Source organism: Ranitomeya variabilis, chromosome 8 (assembly GCF_051348905.1).
Source record: "Ranitomeya variabilis isolate aRanVar5 chromosome 8, aRanVar5.hap1, whole genome shotgun sequence".
In the NCBI taxonomy this organism is placed as follows: Eukaryota; Metazoa; Chordata; class Amphibia; order Anura; family Dendrobatidae; genus Ranitomeya; species Ranitomeya variabilis.
Genome location: NC_135239.1, coordinates 144,902,462 through 144,919,622, shown reverse-complemented (window position 1 = coordinate 144,919,622; position 17,161 = coordinate 144,902,462). Strand labels below are relative to the sequence as shown.

Here is a 17,161-nt window from a genome sequence, read left to right as displayed (position 1 = left end):
TTAGACAGGGTGGACAGCAGTATGAGCAGTCTCATCTTACCGTAGCATAAGTTATCTCTAGTATTAGACAGGGTGGATAGCAGTGTGAGCAGTCTCTTCTTACCGTAGCATACCTGTTATCTCCAGTATTTGACAGGGTGGACAGCAGTGTGAGCAGGCTTTTGTTACCTTGACATACCTGTTATTTCTAGTATTAGAGCAGATAACTGGGTGGACAGCAGTGTGAGCAGTCTCTTCTTACCTTAGCATACCTGTTATCTCTAGTATTAGACAGGGTGGACAGCAGTGTGAGCAGTCTCTTCTTACCGTAGCATACCTGTTATCTCCAGTATTAGACAGGGTGGACAGCAGTGTGAGCAGTCTCTTACCTTAGCATACCTGTTATCTCCAGTATTAGACAGGGTGGACAGCAGTGTGAGCATGCTCTTCTTACCTTAGCATACCTGTTATCTCTAGTATTAGACAGGGTGGATAGCAGTGTGAGCAGTCTCTTCTTACCGTAGCATACCTGTTATCTCCAGTATTTGACAGGGTGGACAGCAGTGTGAGCAGTCTCTTCTTACCTTAGCATACCTGTTATCTCCAGTATTTGACAGGGTGGACAGCAGTGTGAGCAGTCTCTTCTTACCTTAGCATACCTGTTATCTCCAGTATTTGACAGGGTGGATAGCAGTGTGAGCAGTCTCTTCTTACCTTAGCATACATGTTATCTCTAGTATTAGACAGAGTGGACAGCAGTGTGAGCAGTCTCTTCTTACCGTAGCATACCTGTTATCTCCAGTATTAGATCAGATTATCCACTGAGAGCACATCTTCTTACATATGAATTTATGGGCGGAGCTTTTACTGCACATGCTGACAGGCTCCTTTGTGAACATCACAGGGCATGTTTGTGTTGCTGTAACGAGATACTGGATATTTTAATCCAAAATGGTCATCTACCCAGGCAAAATTATTGTGATTTGCTAATTAAACATATTTAAAAACTTGTTGATAATGACATTTCCTTTTAGCTATGTTTTCTATTTCCAGAGACCCCTTTAGAGTATGGCTCAACACCACCTGTCATATTTGGTTGCTTGCAACCTCCAAATAGGTTGGGGTACCCTGCTCTATAGGATCAACCCCTCCCTCAGGTGGTGACTCCCAGATGAGACTCTCATCACTTTTTGCACTCACTTTGTTAACTTGAAAGTACAACTTGTATCGTGACATGACTTAATTTCCTAATGATTTATTAAATTAATTTATGTTATTAATGCTCCTCAAACCACGGGCAGCATAAATCGTAGCATGTTGCAACAATTTCAGCCAGATAACTTTTACTCCAAAACTCTACGGCTTTTCAGAAAAAAAGTATAACTTGAAGATCTGGAAGGACACATAACCATAGGCTAGACCAGGCCGATCGCCCCCCTGGCTGTATTCGCCCAGCCCTACGCCACATGGATGATAAGTCTTGCTATGGGAGAGACCTGTCCATCACCTACAGCAGTGCAGAAGCTAGGCCAGTGTAGAAGCTGCCCAGGAACCATTTCCAGGAACACGAATAGTCTGTCTTCTAGCGCCACTGAAACTATTTTCTCTGAAACCTTTCAGAGCAGAGTATACCTTCCTGCACTCATGCAGTCAGACTCTGATTCTTGCTTCCCGTGGTTTGGGCAGCATCAATCGCTTGACTGGTTCCCGTAAAGAAAGATGTTAGCATTTCATGTACTGTCACTTTTTAATTTTCTCTTAATCGTTATGTCCTTTTTAACTTATTTTTTTCATAGTGCTGTTCTACTATAAATCCAAAGCATAGCTCTATGTAAAGTATTGCTATATGGAGGTTTTTATTTGACCTCTTATTTATCTTTAGGGTAGTGGCCTTTAATGCACATAAACCTGACAAAAAGAAGAAGAAGCTGTACAAAGATTCCATGGCTCTGGCCGCAATGCTCCAGAAATTTCAGAAGGAGAAAGATGCTATGCGAAAAAATGACAAACCAAACCCATCAGCTATAACAGTAGTGTCCGTCCCTTCAAAGCCCATCGCAGCTCCTGTTTCCAATGATCTGTCAGATCTGACACTTGGAAATGACCCTGTTCTTGCTCTCTTTGGCGGTGGCACGGAGCGAGAGCTTTTGCAAGAAGCAGAGTGTGCACTTGAAATGTTTGGGGATTTTGACCTTGATAAACTTCTGGATTCTGCATCCAATGAAAGTCCGGCTGCTTCTGATCAGGGTGAGAATGGCAATATGGTACAGTTAAGCAATCCAGCCCCCGTGCAGACACCAAAACAAGTCCCACTTCTTCCTGAGGGTCTTCCAGTTCAATTGGAAAAGAGAATTGAAGATCTAAGGACGGTAAGCTCCTAAGACACTGAATTGCGTGCTAATGTGTTTTCTTTATGTATATTTCATCAACATTTGACTGTTTCATTGTAGGCAGCGAAAATGTTTGATGAAGAAGGTCGGAAGAAATTCTTCACTCAAGAAATGAATAACATTTTGTTAGAGTATGTAAAACTTTATTTTCTGCTATTCCAATTTGGTTAAAATATTTTAAAATGGTGAGAATATATAAATTGTATCCTCCAAAATGGCATGCACAATTTTCTCTATTAATCCCTTAACCCCCAGAGCTTTTTTTTTTCGGTTTTGCTTTTTCGTTTTTCGCTCCCCTTCTTCCCAGAACCATAACTTTATTTTTCCATCAGTATGGCCGTTCGAGGGATTAGTTTTTGCGGGACGAGTTGTACTTTTGAACGACACCATTGGTTTTACCATGTCGTGTACTAGAAAATTGGAAAAAAATTCCAAGTGCCGTGAAATTGCAAAAAATGTGCAATCCCACACTTGTTTTTTTTGGTCATTACAAGATCATAGACACCAAACATATCTAGGTTCTTTAAGTGGTGAAAAAAATTTCCAAACTTTGTTAAAAAAAATTTAAAAAATTGCGCCATTTTCCAATACTCGTAGCGTCTCCATTTTTTGTGAGCTCGGGTTGAGTGAGGGTTTATTTTTTGCGTGCCAAAATTAAGTTTTTAATGTTACCACTTTGGTGCAGATACATTCTTTTGATCGCCCGTTATTGCATTTTAATGCAATGTCGCGGCGACCAAAAAAATGTAATTCTGGCGTTTTGCTTTTTTGTTTTTTTTTTCTCGCTACGCCGTTTAGCGATAAGGTTAATCCTATATTTTATTGATATATTGGGCGATTGTGAAGGCTACGATACCAAATATGTGTATGTTTGATTTTATTTTTGTTTTATTTTAAATGGGTGAAAGTGGGGTGATTTGAATTTTTATATTTCTCCTTCGCCTCATTGGGGGACACAGCACTGTGGATGTATGCTTCTGCCGCCAGGAGGCTGACACTAAGTGAACACGAAAAAAATTTAGCTCCTCCTGTCGTATACACCCTGACACTGGCTACCGGAGAATCCAGTTCATGCTTAGTGTCTCAAGGAGGCACACGTCTGGGTCCTGGATCCTTTGTACCCTTTCTTTCTTCTCTACATTATATGGATGAGCGGGCGACGGACTCTTTTGAGGGTCCGATCTCCCCAAACCAACAACGGTCAAGCACGTGCGAGTATTCTCCACGTATCCTTCCCCGCGACGTGGTATCTCTCACCGGACTTGGCCCTGACCACCCTGAGGTATTTTGACCCTAGGCTGTACAGGTGCCCCTAGAGGTCCGTGTGACCCCCCCCTTGATTTCTACACCCTGCTCCTCCGCGGTGATAGATGGGGTGGTGGACGGTCCCTCTCCTTATCCTAAGTAAATAATGGAATTAGGGTTCCTGCACCGTCATTTACCGTCATTCTTTCTATATGCTGGCTCAGCTTGCAGAAAGGGGGAGGGGCAGAAAAGGGGGGCTCCTGATACTGGCGCAATTTACCTGGAAGATAGGAGAGTTCTGTCTGCAGGTTCCTCCGGGCGTCTTCATACAGTTAATGAGCGACGCCGCGGTCCCCTGGGCGCCGGCGCATTTCGGCGGCTCGGTGCTGGCACTGCAGGGTACAGTGCAGCCTGCGCCGCGGCGGTGTGCGCTGCCGGCGCCGCAGCGGTACAGGAGCGGCCGGCGCCACGGTCCTCCAGAGGCTTCAGGCTCCGGCCTGACATCCTGCAGCACTTCCGGTTCTATCAGTCTCAGGCTTCCGTCCAGCAGACCGCGCTGTGAGGCCCCACCCCCTCCGGCGCATCTACTTCCGGATCCTTCCCTCCTTTTCTCGCTTGGGGAAAATCGAGGCCCCGGCTTCAGGCCTACTACAGGCCGCGTCGCATCATGGCGGTCCAGCCCCCTGACGTCGCCTAGGGATAAAGGTAGCACATTTGGCACCTCATCGTGTGTTCGGTTCCGACACTGTAATCGTGGGGACACAGGACTGGGGTAAGTGCTTCTTCCCCCAGCTGTCAGAATCTCGGGCCCTGTGTATAGCTTTTACGGATTACCATGTCTAGAAGGGTTAAATCTCACACGGTCCTATATACCGGTTGTATAGCTTGTCATGCTTTCCCGCATGCCCATAGTAACCGTCTCTGCGAGGCCTGCGACTCTGAACGCGCCCAGGAGCCCCCCCGCCAGCTCTCCAGCTCCTGCCTCTCAAACAGAGGCTGGGGCAGTTCCACCGCAGTGGGTCAAGTCCTTGTCGCAATCCATGGCGACCCTGACTGAAGCAATCAAATCCCTTCAGGCTCCGGCGGTCAGGGCCAGCAGCCCATCTGCCTCGGAAAAGGCCTCGGGGTCTCAGGAGCCTTCGGCCTGCAGGGGCCGCGCTCGCACTAGACAAAAACGCGTGGAAAGCGGATTCGCACAGCGTCACCTAGGCCCTCAGGTGCTTCTGCATCCTGGAGCTCCGTATCATGTTCTCCTTCCCCAGCAGAGTGCGGGGAAGTTGAGACAGATTGAGTCAGAAGAGTCCCTTAATTTTGAGACTCCAGGGTTTCAAGAGTCTCTGGATAGCCTGATTGAGGCTGTCAATCAGTCCCTGGGGATAGAGGACGAGCTCGCCTTATCCTCAGATCACAAAGTCTCATTTAAACAGGCCAAACTGGCCCATAGGGTTTTTTCCTCTCACCCTGAGTTTGAGGACCTGATTCGGCGTAACCGGGAGCACCCTGACAAGCGTTTTTCGGGGCAAAAAGCCTTGAAGGCTAGGTATCACTTTGCTCCTGAGCTATGTAGTAAATGGGCAGAAAATCCTTCTGTAGATCCTCCGGTGTCCCGTTTAGCCTCTAACACTTTGCTATCTCTCCCTAATGGCTCGTCGATTAAAGACCCTACGGATCGTCTTATAGAGAGCTTGGCTCGTTCTGTTTTTGAGGCTTCAAGTTCTGCACTTTTTCCTTCTTTTGCGGCAACTTGGGTTGCTAAAGCTATGATTTCTTGGTCAGTCTTTAACAAAGGCTCTTCAAGAAGGGGATTTGCCAGCAGAGCTGGCAGAAATCTCATCTCAGATAGCGCTTTCTGGTAGCTATCTGATCAATGCATCCCTAGATGCTGCAGACTGTGCCTCTTCCGCTGCGGCTAATGCTATTGCCATTAAAAGGGCACTTTGGTTAAGAACATGGCGGGCAGACTCTACCTCTAAAAAGTCTCTTACAACCCTTACGTATCAGGGGGGGTCGCCTGTTCGGAGAGAAGCTGAATCAGCTTATTTCTGATTCCACAGGTGGGAAGAGTAAGTTTCTTCCTCAGCAGAGGATTAGACAGCCTTTTCGTCACCAAATCCAGGCCCATTTCAGGGCCTTTCGTAATGCTAGATGGGCTCCAGCCTCGGGCTCTACTGTGCAGGGTCGATCCAATCAGGACCGAGACGTTCGGATCTCCTATACGGCCAACCAGGGGGGAAAAATGCGTTCCCAGTCAGCTAGATCCAGAGGATCTAGGACTCATAGTTTTTCAACCAAGTGACTGGAGGCCTCCTCAGAATGCCTCCAACAAAGTAGGCGGACATCTACGTTTGTTTCACCAGGTCTGGCTTCAAGCAATCCACGACCGGTGGGTGGGAGAGCTTGTATCTTCAGGTTACAAGATAGAGCTGGTCTGTCAGCCTCCTTCCCGGTTCTTCCCATCCTGTCTTCCCAGGTCCGAGTCCCTCCGACAGGACCTGTACAATTCCATAGAGTCCCTTCGTCTCAGCGGGGTCATTTCGCCTGTTCCAAGAGAAGAAAGGTTTCAGTGATTTTATTCCAATTTTTTTTGTAGTACCCAAAAAGGACGGAACAGTAAGGCCTATCCTAGATCTGAAACGTTTAAACAGGTTTGTCCGCATTCGTCACTTTCGGATGGAATCTCTTCGGTCAGTTATTGCCTCAATAGAAAAAGGAGAGTTCTTGGCCTCAATAGACATTCCCCTACCTACATATTCCCATTTTTCCTCCTCATCAAAGATTTCTCCGGTTTGCTTTAAACAATCTACACTTCCAGTTCACGGCTTTACCCTTCGGGCTGGCATCCGCCCTCAGGGTGTTCACGAAGGTCATGTCAACTGTGGTGTCCATTCTTCACTCCCGAGGCATAGTTGTCTTGCCATATCTAGACGATCTTCTGATCAAAGGGACGACCTTTCAAACTTGCAAGGAAAATGTCAGCATCACTCTAGACACCCTTTCTCGTCTGGGTTGGCTAGTAAATTTAAGGAAGTCATCCCTACAACCATCTCGGAGGATCTCATTTCTAGGCTTGATTTTTGACACCTCTCAAGCTCTGTCGATCCTTCCCCAGGACAAGGTCCTAGCCCTTCGGTGGGAAGTGAGGAATCTTCAGCAACCGTACCCTCATACGATCCGGTCTTGCATGAGGGTGTTAGGAAGGATGGTTGCAACCATAGAAGCAGTACCATTTGCACAGCTTCATCTTTGACGTCTCCAACGGGCAATCCTAGCAGTATGGAACAGGAATCCACTCTCCCTCAACCGCAGCTTTCGGTTGTCTCCCCAGGTCAGGCAGGCTCTCTCATGGTGGTTAAACAGCTCATCCCTACTCGGGGGGGGGGGGGGGGGGAGCCCTTTCCCCCCAACCAATTGGCTAGTGGTTACAACAGATGCCAGTCGCCTGGGTTGGGGAGCAGTGTTTTTTCACCACACAGCTCAGGGGCGCTAGTCTCCTCGGGGATCAGATCTCCCCATCAATCTCTTAGAGATTCGGGAAGTTCGTCTAGCTTTGCAGTACTTCCACCATCTTCTGGCGGGTCGCCCTGTCGGAATTCAATCGGACAATGCCACAGCCGTGGCCTAAATAAATCATCAGGGGGGCACCCGCAGCAAGGCAGCCATGCAGGAGGTAAAACAAATACTGTGCTGGGCCGAGAGAAATCACTCTGTGATTTCAGCAGTCCACATTCCGGGCTAAGAGAACTGGGCGGCAGATTTCCTGAGCCGTCAGGGTCTAGTGTCCGGGGAATGGTCTCTCCATCCCGGGGTATTTCAGCAAATATGCCATCTATGGGGGACTCCAGACTTGGATCTAATGGCTTCCAGGGGGAATGCCAAGGTACCCAGATTTGTCTCCCGGTACCGAGACCCACAGGCAATCGCCGTGGACGCACTAGTACTGACTTGCAACCAGTTTCATCTCTCTTATCTGTTCCCTCCTCTGGCACTACTCCCGAGAGTAATCAAGAAAATCAAGTCAGAAAAAGTGCCAGCTATTCTGATCGCCCCCAATTGGCCGCGACGGACCTTGTATGCGGACCTAGTACAGCTTCTCGCCGGGGTTCCTTGGCAGCACCCCGATCGGCCGGATCTTCTATCTCAAGGGCCAATCTTCCACCTGAACTCAGGGGTCCTATGTTTGACGGCCTGGCCGTTGAATCTTGGGTTTTAACGCAGGCGGGATTCTCCCAAGAGGTAGCTGATACCATGATGAGTGCACGTAAAACCGTTTCGGCCAGAATTTATCACAGTTGGAAAGTTTTCCTTTCTTGGTGTAGAGAGCGCGGGCTGCCTCCTTTGCGTTTCTCCGTCCCAAATATTCTATCCTTTCTCCAAGCAGGCCTGGATTCAGGGCTTGCTCCAAGTACTCTTAAAAGGCAGATTTCGGCCTTATCGGTCCTTTCTCCAGTCACCTTCCACGACAGCAGTATCGGAGGATGTCTCCCCGCCCTAATAGGGGACAGGAAACAAAGAGGTTAAATACCCCTCCCCTTCCTGCAACCACCAGTGTTTTTCCTGTCCCCTATGGGGCATGAAGAGATCCTCTGATAGTGCTGCCGTGGCCGGCGATCGGGAGCACTGTTACCTTCTAGCCGGGCAGTCGAGGTCGGGGGCTCTGCTCTCCTTCTCCATCCAGACTGCTCCCATCTCCGTGTCCTTTCACACGACTTGGGACCCCTGCCCGCCCTACCCGTGCCTCTTTCGGGAGGCAAAGCAGGGCGGTGCGGTGCTCCGGGGTCCTTCTCAAGCTCCCCGGCTTCCTCCTCCCTCCACGCTGCTGCTGGAGCTGACGCGCACGCACCGGAAGTGACGTTCAGCCGAACTTCCGTTTTTTTCGCCGGCTCCTTGCGCCGCAACTCCCGCGCGCGCCGTTCAGCGTCCTGACCCAGGACTTGCAGTGGCGGCATGGACGGGGTGTCCCTGACCCCCCCCCCCCCCCCCCCCATCAAACGGACACCACGAGGGGGAGGAGCACCACCAATCTCGCTGGGAGCCTCGGTAACCTATTTATTCCTGGCTAAGGAAGCCTCCAGGTAAGACCTCCTGTCTATACCCTCTATAGTCAGATCTCTGATATGGATGGCGACAAAACCCTTCATTCTGCTTCTGCAGAGCCCAGCGCTCACCCCCCTGCCGTAAGTAGTGGGATGATGTCCCTTGCTGTCCATTTTTTCTAGAATTCAATCGACTTAGTCCGTCTTTCTCTCTCTTTTAGGGAGACAAAGCTTCTGCCCCTAAGAAGGTGCCCAGTCGCAAGTGTGCTGCATGTGCGTCCAAGCTTCCCTCCACATATAAAAAGAAGCTCTGCCAGCCATGCACAGACGAGGTTCTGCGTGCTGAACAGCCCTCTCTTATGGACAGCATCAGGACTCTCATCAGGCAGGAAGTTCAATCTTCCATGGCGACCTTCTCCCAGCCCCCGACACCACAGCCTCCTCCTGCTAAAAAAAGGAAAATAGCCCCTGTAGCCTCTGACTCTGACTCAGGAGAAGTGCATACTTCTGACTCAGGGGACCGTTGGGAGAATGAGAGTTCTGCCTCTACCTCTGCTCCCAAATCAGACAACAAAAAATACCTCTTTTCCTCCGAGGATTTGGTGAGGGGCACCATGGGGGTGGAGGAGGAGTGGAGGGCCATTCTGTACAGGATGACATGTTCGGGGGGTTAAAGCCCAGATCTGTAAAGGGATTCCCCATACACGAGAATATAGAAAGCCTCATCCTCCATGAGTGGGGCCTTCCAGAGAAAGGGTTAAACGTCCCATCAGAACTCAAAAACCGTTTTCCCTTGGAGGGAGACTGTTCTCTTTTCGAAATGCCCAAGGTTGATGTCCAGGTTTCAAGGGTAACCAAAAAAACGGCCCTGCCCTTTGAAGATTCCTCCCAGCTAAAAGATCCCATGGATCGCAAAACTGAAAGTTTATTAAGAAAATCCTGGGAGACTTCAACTAACCTACTGAGGTCCAACGTGGCATCAACCTGTGTAGCCAGATCCCTGTTCCTCTGGCTGCGTACATTGGAAAATCACCTGGTGCAGGGTACACCCAGAGAGGAGATTCTTAATTCTCTTCCTCTGCTCCAGAGAGCAACCGGATTCCTCGCGGACGCCTCCGCAGAATCAGTACGGGTTGCTGCTAAATCAGCGGTTCTCACTAATTCCGCTAGAAGAGCTTTGTGGCTTAAATCCTGGGGAGGTGATATTACCTCAAAGTCTAAGCTTTGTGGTATACCTTTCCAGGGTCATTATGTATTTGGGCCGGTCCTGGACGAAATCTTGGACAAAGCTTCGGATAAGAAAAAGGTCCTTCCGGAACAAAAAAACCCTAAGAAGCATTTTTTTCGTCCCCCCCGTGACCAAACCCCCCAGCAGAATTACAGGGGTAAGGGCAAATCAGGACGATGGAGTTACCCCAAGGGAGGAAAAGCCAGAAACATCCTGGTCCCCCAACCGACTCGGGCCTCTGAAAAACAATGACTGCCCTCCGGTCGGGGGTCGACTCTCGGGATTCCTCTCCCAGTGGCGGGTGATTACCACAAACCAGTGGGTCCTACGTACCATACGGGAGGGACTAAGATTGGAGTTCGAGAGTCCTCCTCCCCATCGTCTGTCTATCACTTCCCTACAATCCCCAGGACTTCGGGAAATTTTGATTCCGGATATCCTAGACCTGCTTCGAGCGAAGGTGATCTCCCATGTACCACATCGGGAAATAGGAGAAGGTCACTATTCCCACCTCTTCGTGGTGAAAGAACCCTCAGGGAAACATCGCATCATTATCAACCTGAAACCTCTAAATCGGGTAATAAAATACCGGAGATTCAAAATGCAATCCATCAGATCAGCAATCCCGCTGATCGGTCAGAACTGGGTGATGGCGACGCTGGACCTGAGGGACGCATACTATCATGTGCCAATACACCCAGACCACAGAAGATTCCTCAGGTTCACGATCTCCCAAAACAAACGGGTCAGCCATTACCAATTCAACGTCCTCCCGTTCGGAGTCTCATCGGCTCCACGAGTCTTCTCCAAAATCATGACAGAAGCGGTAATCTTTATTCGTCAACAGGGGATCTGTGTCATACCATACCTGGACGATTTTCTTATCGTCGCTCCATCCGCTTCACGTCTCAATCAGGATGTGACAAGAGTCCTCGTCATTCTGGAATCTCTCGGGTGGATCCCGAACCTGGAGAAGTCAGACCTCCAGCCTTCGCCACAGAAGAAATTCCTAGGAATCCTTCTGGATTCGGAGAAGAGAATGTCTTTTCTACCCGAGGACCGTCAGACCGATCTTGTCCGCAGGATCTCCAGGTTCAGAGATCAAAGAGCCCCGACTCTAAGAGACTCTATGTCAGTCCTGGGTTCTTTGACATCCTGCATTCAAGCAGTCTCCTGGGCGCAAGCCCGTACGAGAATACTTCAATCACACATCCTGGCATACTCAAGAGGACATCAGATGGCCTTAACCAGGAAGATTCCCCTTCCCTCGCATGTGAGATCCTCTCTGTTATGGTGGCTGAACCCCCAGAATTTACACCAAGGAGTCAGCTGGGATCAGCTTCCCCTCAGAGTTCTCACAACAGACGCAAGTCAGAGAGGTTGGGGCGCCGTGATAGAAGGCTTCCACTTCCAGGGGTTGTGGGGCCCAGAAGTGAGACGCAGTTGCTCAAATCTGAGGGAACTGAAAGCGGTGGAAGAGGCGCTAAAAGCCGCATCTGCCATCATCCAGGGCTACCATGTCCGGGTGATGTCCGACAATATGACCACCGTGGCATATCTCCGACACCAAGGGGGCACAGGACACTCGAACCTGAAGCTGACTGCTGGAAGGATTTTTTCCTGGGCAGAAAACCACCTGATGTCAATCTCGGCAGTTCATATAAGGGGATTGGACAATTCCCAGGCGGATTATCTCAGCCGGAGAGACTTCCATCCAGGGGAATGGTCTCTAAACCAGGAGGTATTCCTAGCCCTGGTCCAGAGGTGGGGAACTCCCGATGTGGACCTATTTGCCAGCATTCAGAACACAAAATCAAACACCTTCTTCTCCCTGACCCCCTCAAACGGGACACTAAGACTGGACGCGTTCTCCCACCCCTGGGAGTTTACCCTGGCATATGCTTTTCCACCAATACCATTGCTACCCAGGACGTTACAGAAGATCCGGACGGATCAGGTCACAACGATTTTGGTGGCCCCATTATGGCCAGGAAGGAGCTGGTTCAGCGCACTGACAAGCATGTGTCTAGAAGGCCTGTTTCCGCTTCCACAGAGACACGACCTTCTTCAACAGGGTCCCCTGACCCATCCAGACTTACACAAACTAAAGTTGACAGCCTGGTTACTGAAACCGAGATCCTGAGAGCCAGGGGACTCTCGCAGGAAGTAATTGAAACCCTACAGAAAAGTAGGAAACCAATAACGAACGCCATTTATGGCAAGATATGGAAGAGATTTTCGTCATGGTGTGCCCCGAACAGACCGGATCCTTTTAACCCAAATATTGCACAGATTCTTCAATTCCTACAAAAGGGCTTGGAGCTGGGTCTCTCACCTAGTACCCTAAAAGTTCAGGTGTCAGCTCTTGGTGCTTTCTTTGACCAGGATCTAGCAGGTCATCGATGGGTGAAACGATTCATATCATCGGCAACCAGAATCCGTCCGAGACTCCAGATCCATACCCCACCTTGGGACTTAAACCTGGTGCTAAAGGGTCTGACCGGGGACCCCTTTGGACCCCTTTCAGCATCTAGCTTAAAAATCTTAACCCTCAAAACGGTTTTTCTGGTAGCTATCACTACTGCCAGGCGTATAGGGGAATTACAGGCCTTATCAATTCAGGAACCATTCCTGACTATAACTACGGATAGTATAATTCTCAAATTAGACCCGTCCTTTACACCTAAGGTAGCTTCAAGCTTTCACAGAGATCAGGACATCATATTACCTTCTTTCTGTCCCAATCCCTCTAATCCTAAAGAGGAAGCCTTTCACACCCTGGACGTCCGCAGGGTAGTCCTGTTCTACCTCCAGCAAACGGAAGATTGGAGGTTGGATCAAAACATGTTCATCCAGTGGTCAGGGCGTAATAAGGGCAAGAAGGCAGCCAAAAGCACAATCGCTAATTGGATTAAGTAGGCCATTAGCTTAGCATACTCTTCTCAGAAGCTCTCACCTCCAACTTCTCTGAAGGCCCATACCCGCTCAGTCTCAACCTCCTGGGCAGGAAGGGGAAGCGCATCAGCAGAGCAGATTTGCAGAGCCGCCACCTGGTCGTCAATACACACGTTCACCAGGCACTACAGGCTCAACTTCAACAGGGATCTAACGTTCGGCAGACGTGTTCTGCAGGCGGTTGTCCCTCCCTAAAGAAATTAGCGGTTGGTATCACTCCGATACTGCTGTCGTGGAAGGTGACTGGAGAAAATAGAATTAGTTCTTACCGGTAATTCGGTTTCTAGGAACCTTCCACGACAGCACTAATTTCCCTCCCTATCTTTTATAAATTTATGATTCCTGCACTTAAATGGTAACTATACATGCTACTGTGTCCAGAAAAAACACTGGTGGTTGCAGGAAGGGGAGGGGTATTTAACCTCTTTGTTTCCTGTCCCCTATTAGGGCGGGGAGACATCCTCCGATACTGCTGTCGTGGAAGGTTCCTAGAAACCGAATTACCGGTAAGAACTAATTCTATTTTTTTCAGCGCAGAATTGCTACTTAACCGTCAGGTCAGGACTTTTTTCCAGGGAGTCGCTCATAAGGTCCCTCCTTATAAAAGTCCTTTGGAAGCTTGGGATCTTAATTTGGTCTTAAGGGCATTGCAGGACGCTCCTTTTGAGCCTCTTCAAGATATTTCCTTGACTTTACTTTCTTGGAAAGTCGTATTTTTAGTGGCCATAACTTCCATAAGGCGGGTATCAGAGCTGGCAGCCCTTTCCTGTCGCACTCCCTTTCTACGCTTTCATCAGGACAAGGTTGTGCTCAGACCAGCACCTTCCTTTTTGCCGAAGGTTGTTTTCTCGTTCCACATTAATGAGGATATAGTTCTTCCTTCGTTTAGTCCGGCGCCAACGCACCGTGTAGAAAAAGCTCTCCATACGTTGGACTTAGTGAGAGTGCTGAGGAGATACATTTCCCGAACGGCTCCTTTTAGCCAGATGGATGCTCTGTTTGTCCTCCCGGAGGGTCGCAGGAAGGGATGCGCGGCCTCAAAGTCTACCCTGGCCAGGTGGATACGGGCGACCATTCAGGAGGCCTATCAAGCCAAGGGCATGATGGTTCCGGCTGGAATCAAAGCTCACTCCACTAGAGCAGTGGGGGCTTCCTGGGCGATTCGGCACAAGGCCTCAGCAGAACAGGTTTGCAAAGCTGCGACCTGGTCTAGTCTGCATACTTTTGTTAAACATTATAATGTCCACTCCCAGATCTCTGCAGAGGCAAGTCTGGGTAGAAGGATTCTTCAAGCAGCGGTGACACACTTATAGACAACCGTTATCTGGATTATTATTACTGGTGAGTTAATTTCCCACCCAGGGACTGCTTTAGGACATCCCACAGTCCTGTGTCCCCCAATGAGGCGAAGGAGAAATAGGGATTTTTGTGTTACCGTAAAATCCTTTTCTCCGAGACGCTCATTGGGGGACACAGCTCCCTCCCTGATAGTCTGTTGGCTGCTTTTGCTTTATCTGAATTTCAGTCAGTAGGACTTTTCTAGACATGAGTTTTTCTGTAATTATGCTGTTATATTATTTCTCGTGTTTTATTCTCCTACTGCTTTTGCACCAAACTGGATTCTCCGGTAGCCAGTGTCAGGGTGTATACGACGGAGGAGGAGCTACATTTTTTCCATGTTCACTTAGTGTCAGCCTCCTGGCGGCAGAAGCATACACCCACAGTCCTGTGTCCCCCAATGAGCGTCTCGGAGAAAAGGATTTTACGGTAACACAAAAATCCATATTTTTTAAAAATTTTTAAAAACTTTTTTTTTTTTTTACTTTTAACATGCTTCAATAATCTCCATGGGAGGCTAGAAGCTGCCACAACCCGATCGGCTCTGCTACATAGGAGCGATGATCAGATCGCCTTAATGTAGCAGATTTACTCACTTGCTATGAGTGCCAACCACTGGGTGGCGCTCACAGCAAGCCTGCACAGACAACCATAGAGGTCTCCAGGTGACCTCCGGTTTTCATGCCAACATGTGACCCGCGATCTCGTGACTGGGGTCATGGGTGGACATATTTGTGGCGCGATTGCCGAAGCGCTTGTTAAAAGCCGCTGTCAGCATTTGACAGCGGCATTTAACAGGTTAATAGCTGCGGATGGATTGCAATTCCACCCGCGGCTATTGTGGGTACATGTCAGCTGTACAAAACAACTCATCTCTCCTGGGAAAGATGTGAACTCACCGCCGGAGCCCACATCAAAGGGAGGGATACCTACATCGGCGTACTTTTACGCCCGGTGACCGGAAAAATACCCACACGGAAAATGCCCACACAAAAAATTGCGAATTGCAGCATCACATGATATGTGTAAAACGCCCACATACATGAATACCCACAGGAAAACCGTAGAGAGTTATAGGTGAGATGCTCTGCAGGACAGGGGGGTAATATGCAGGTATACACTATATGCTCTGCAGGGCAGAAGAATATAGAATTACAGTTGAGATGCTCTGCAGAACAGAGAATAGTATAGAGTTATAGGTTAAGAAGTGGAGGGGAGAAGAGGCAAAGGAGAGGAAAGATACTGAGAGTGGAGCTGCGAGTGGGCTCACTCCAGAATCCGTGCAGAAATCGGAGCCAGAATTCCGAGGTTGTTGGGGTAAATGTATGCTCCACAGCAGAAACCGGAGGGCAGGAGATTCCAGGTCTCCTGGCCACCATTACACCTAAAGGCACAGCAGCACATTAGATCCCGAAGTCAACACAAGAAGGGACACCTGTAAAACGGCTTGAGTTGCCTGCCATGCGGGTAGTGTCCACCTAAAAGGGACAGAGCGGACCTTATGTGAAGTCTCAAGACAGCAAGGAACTTAAAACACAGCGCAGTAAGGAAGGCTCCCAACCCCACCTGGCTAGGGGAATCCCAAATCGCTTCCAGGCTGCCCGGACCTCACCACCACCTGTGATCCTTGCCCTGGACTGTGGTTGTATAATATCAGTAAAAGGTAAAGACTGCAACCTTGTGTCCTCCAATTCTTTCCGGCACTACACCGTCTGTTATCTTTACCCACTACATCGGGAGCCCTGGGGATCAAGCGTCACCTGTGGGAAGCCATACCATCATCCCCAGAGGATCTTATTAACTTTATTTCCCACTGCACTTAATCCCTTTTTGATGGACGCCCAGGGCCACGGCCGGGTCACTGCCGCCGTGACACATCCCTTTAAAATCCGGCCCAGTTCCAAGTACTCCACGGTCCTAGTGGTCGCTCCACATACATCTGACCAACGTGAGTGGGGGGAGGGGCAGGTCCAAATTTTGCACTGGGGCCCATCGGACTCCAGTTACACCATTGCAAAAACATATCAGACATTCTCAGCAAGAACACTAGGTTGGTACAAATGACAGAATCTCACTTTTCTGCGGTGCCTTCTGGGCTTCCAGTACCAACTACCTCTGCCAGCAGCATCCTGCTTTTGGTGGGCTCCCTCTGAGATGATGTATTAGATGTGACCTGCAGTCCCATGTAACTCCACAGATAATACAGTGATACTTGTGAGTACTGATAGCAGTGATGGCTCCTCTGGATCACACTGCTGCTGGCTCTGCATTTGCTGCCGTTTTGTGCTAGTGGGAGGAGTAAGGCAGAATCAGTGAGAGATGAGAGCAGACTAGATCTATCTATGGCTGATGATGACAGACTGCTACAAATCACAGATCTTCAGCATTTTTGCAGTTTTGTTTTGCACTAGGTCAGCTGTAAATCACAAGTTGATCACATATCATGTGAATATCCTCACCTTGCACTTCAAATATCACAGATCTGAAACTTTGTGATGCTGCAATTGGCAATTTTCCGTGTGGGCAACTTTCCAAGTGGGCATTTTTCCTGTGTGAATTTTTCAGGGAACCATATGTCCCTCATCCTGGTATCTATATAACCCTAAATATAATATTTTTGTCTACAGTGCCTTGCGAAAGTATTCGGCCCCCTGGAACTTTTCAACCTTTTCCCACATATCATGCTTCAAACATAAAGATACCAAATGTAAATTTTTGGTGAAGAATCAACAACAAGTGGAACACCATTGTGAAGTTGAACAAAATTTATTGGTTATTTTTAAATTTTTGTGGAAATTCAAAAACAGAAAAGTGGGGCCTGCAATATTATTCGGCCCCTTTAACTTAATACTTTGTAGTGCCACCTTTTGCTGCGATTACAGCTGCAAGTCGCTTTGGGAATGTCTATATCACTCTTGTACATTGAGAGACTGAAATTCTTGCCCATTCTTCCTTGGCAAACAGCACAAGCTCAGTGAGGATTGATGGAGATC

At 48.7% G+C, this 17,161-nt stretch overlaps 1 protein-coding gene across 3 annotated transcripts in view; it reads left to right on the top strand.

Moving 5' to 3' along the window:
• UBN2 (ubinuclein 2) overlaps nt 1-17,161 on the top strand; it is a 155,057-nt gene that overhangs the window by 72,348 nt on the left and 65,548 nt on the right. For all 3 annotated transcript variants that reach the window (XM_077275887.1, XM_077275884.1, XM_077275886.1), the window contains 2 exons: nt 1,862-2,348; nt 2,430-2,500. In XM_077275887.1, the coding sequence (XP_077132002.1) occupies nt 1,862-2,348; nt 2,430-2,500 (558 nt within the window). The remainder of the gene's footprint in view (nt 1-1,861; nt 2,349-2,429; nt 2,501-17,161) is intronic.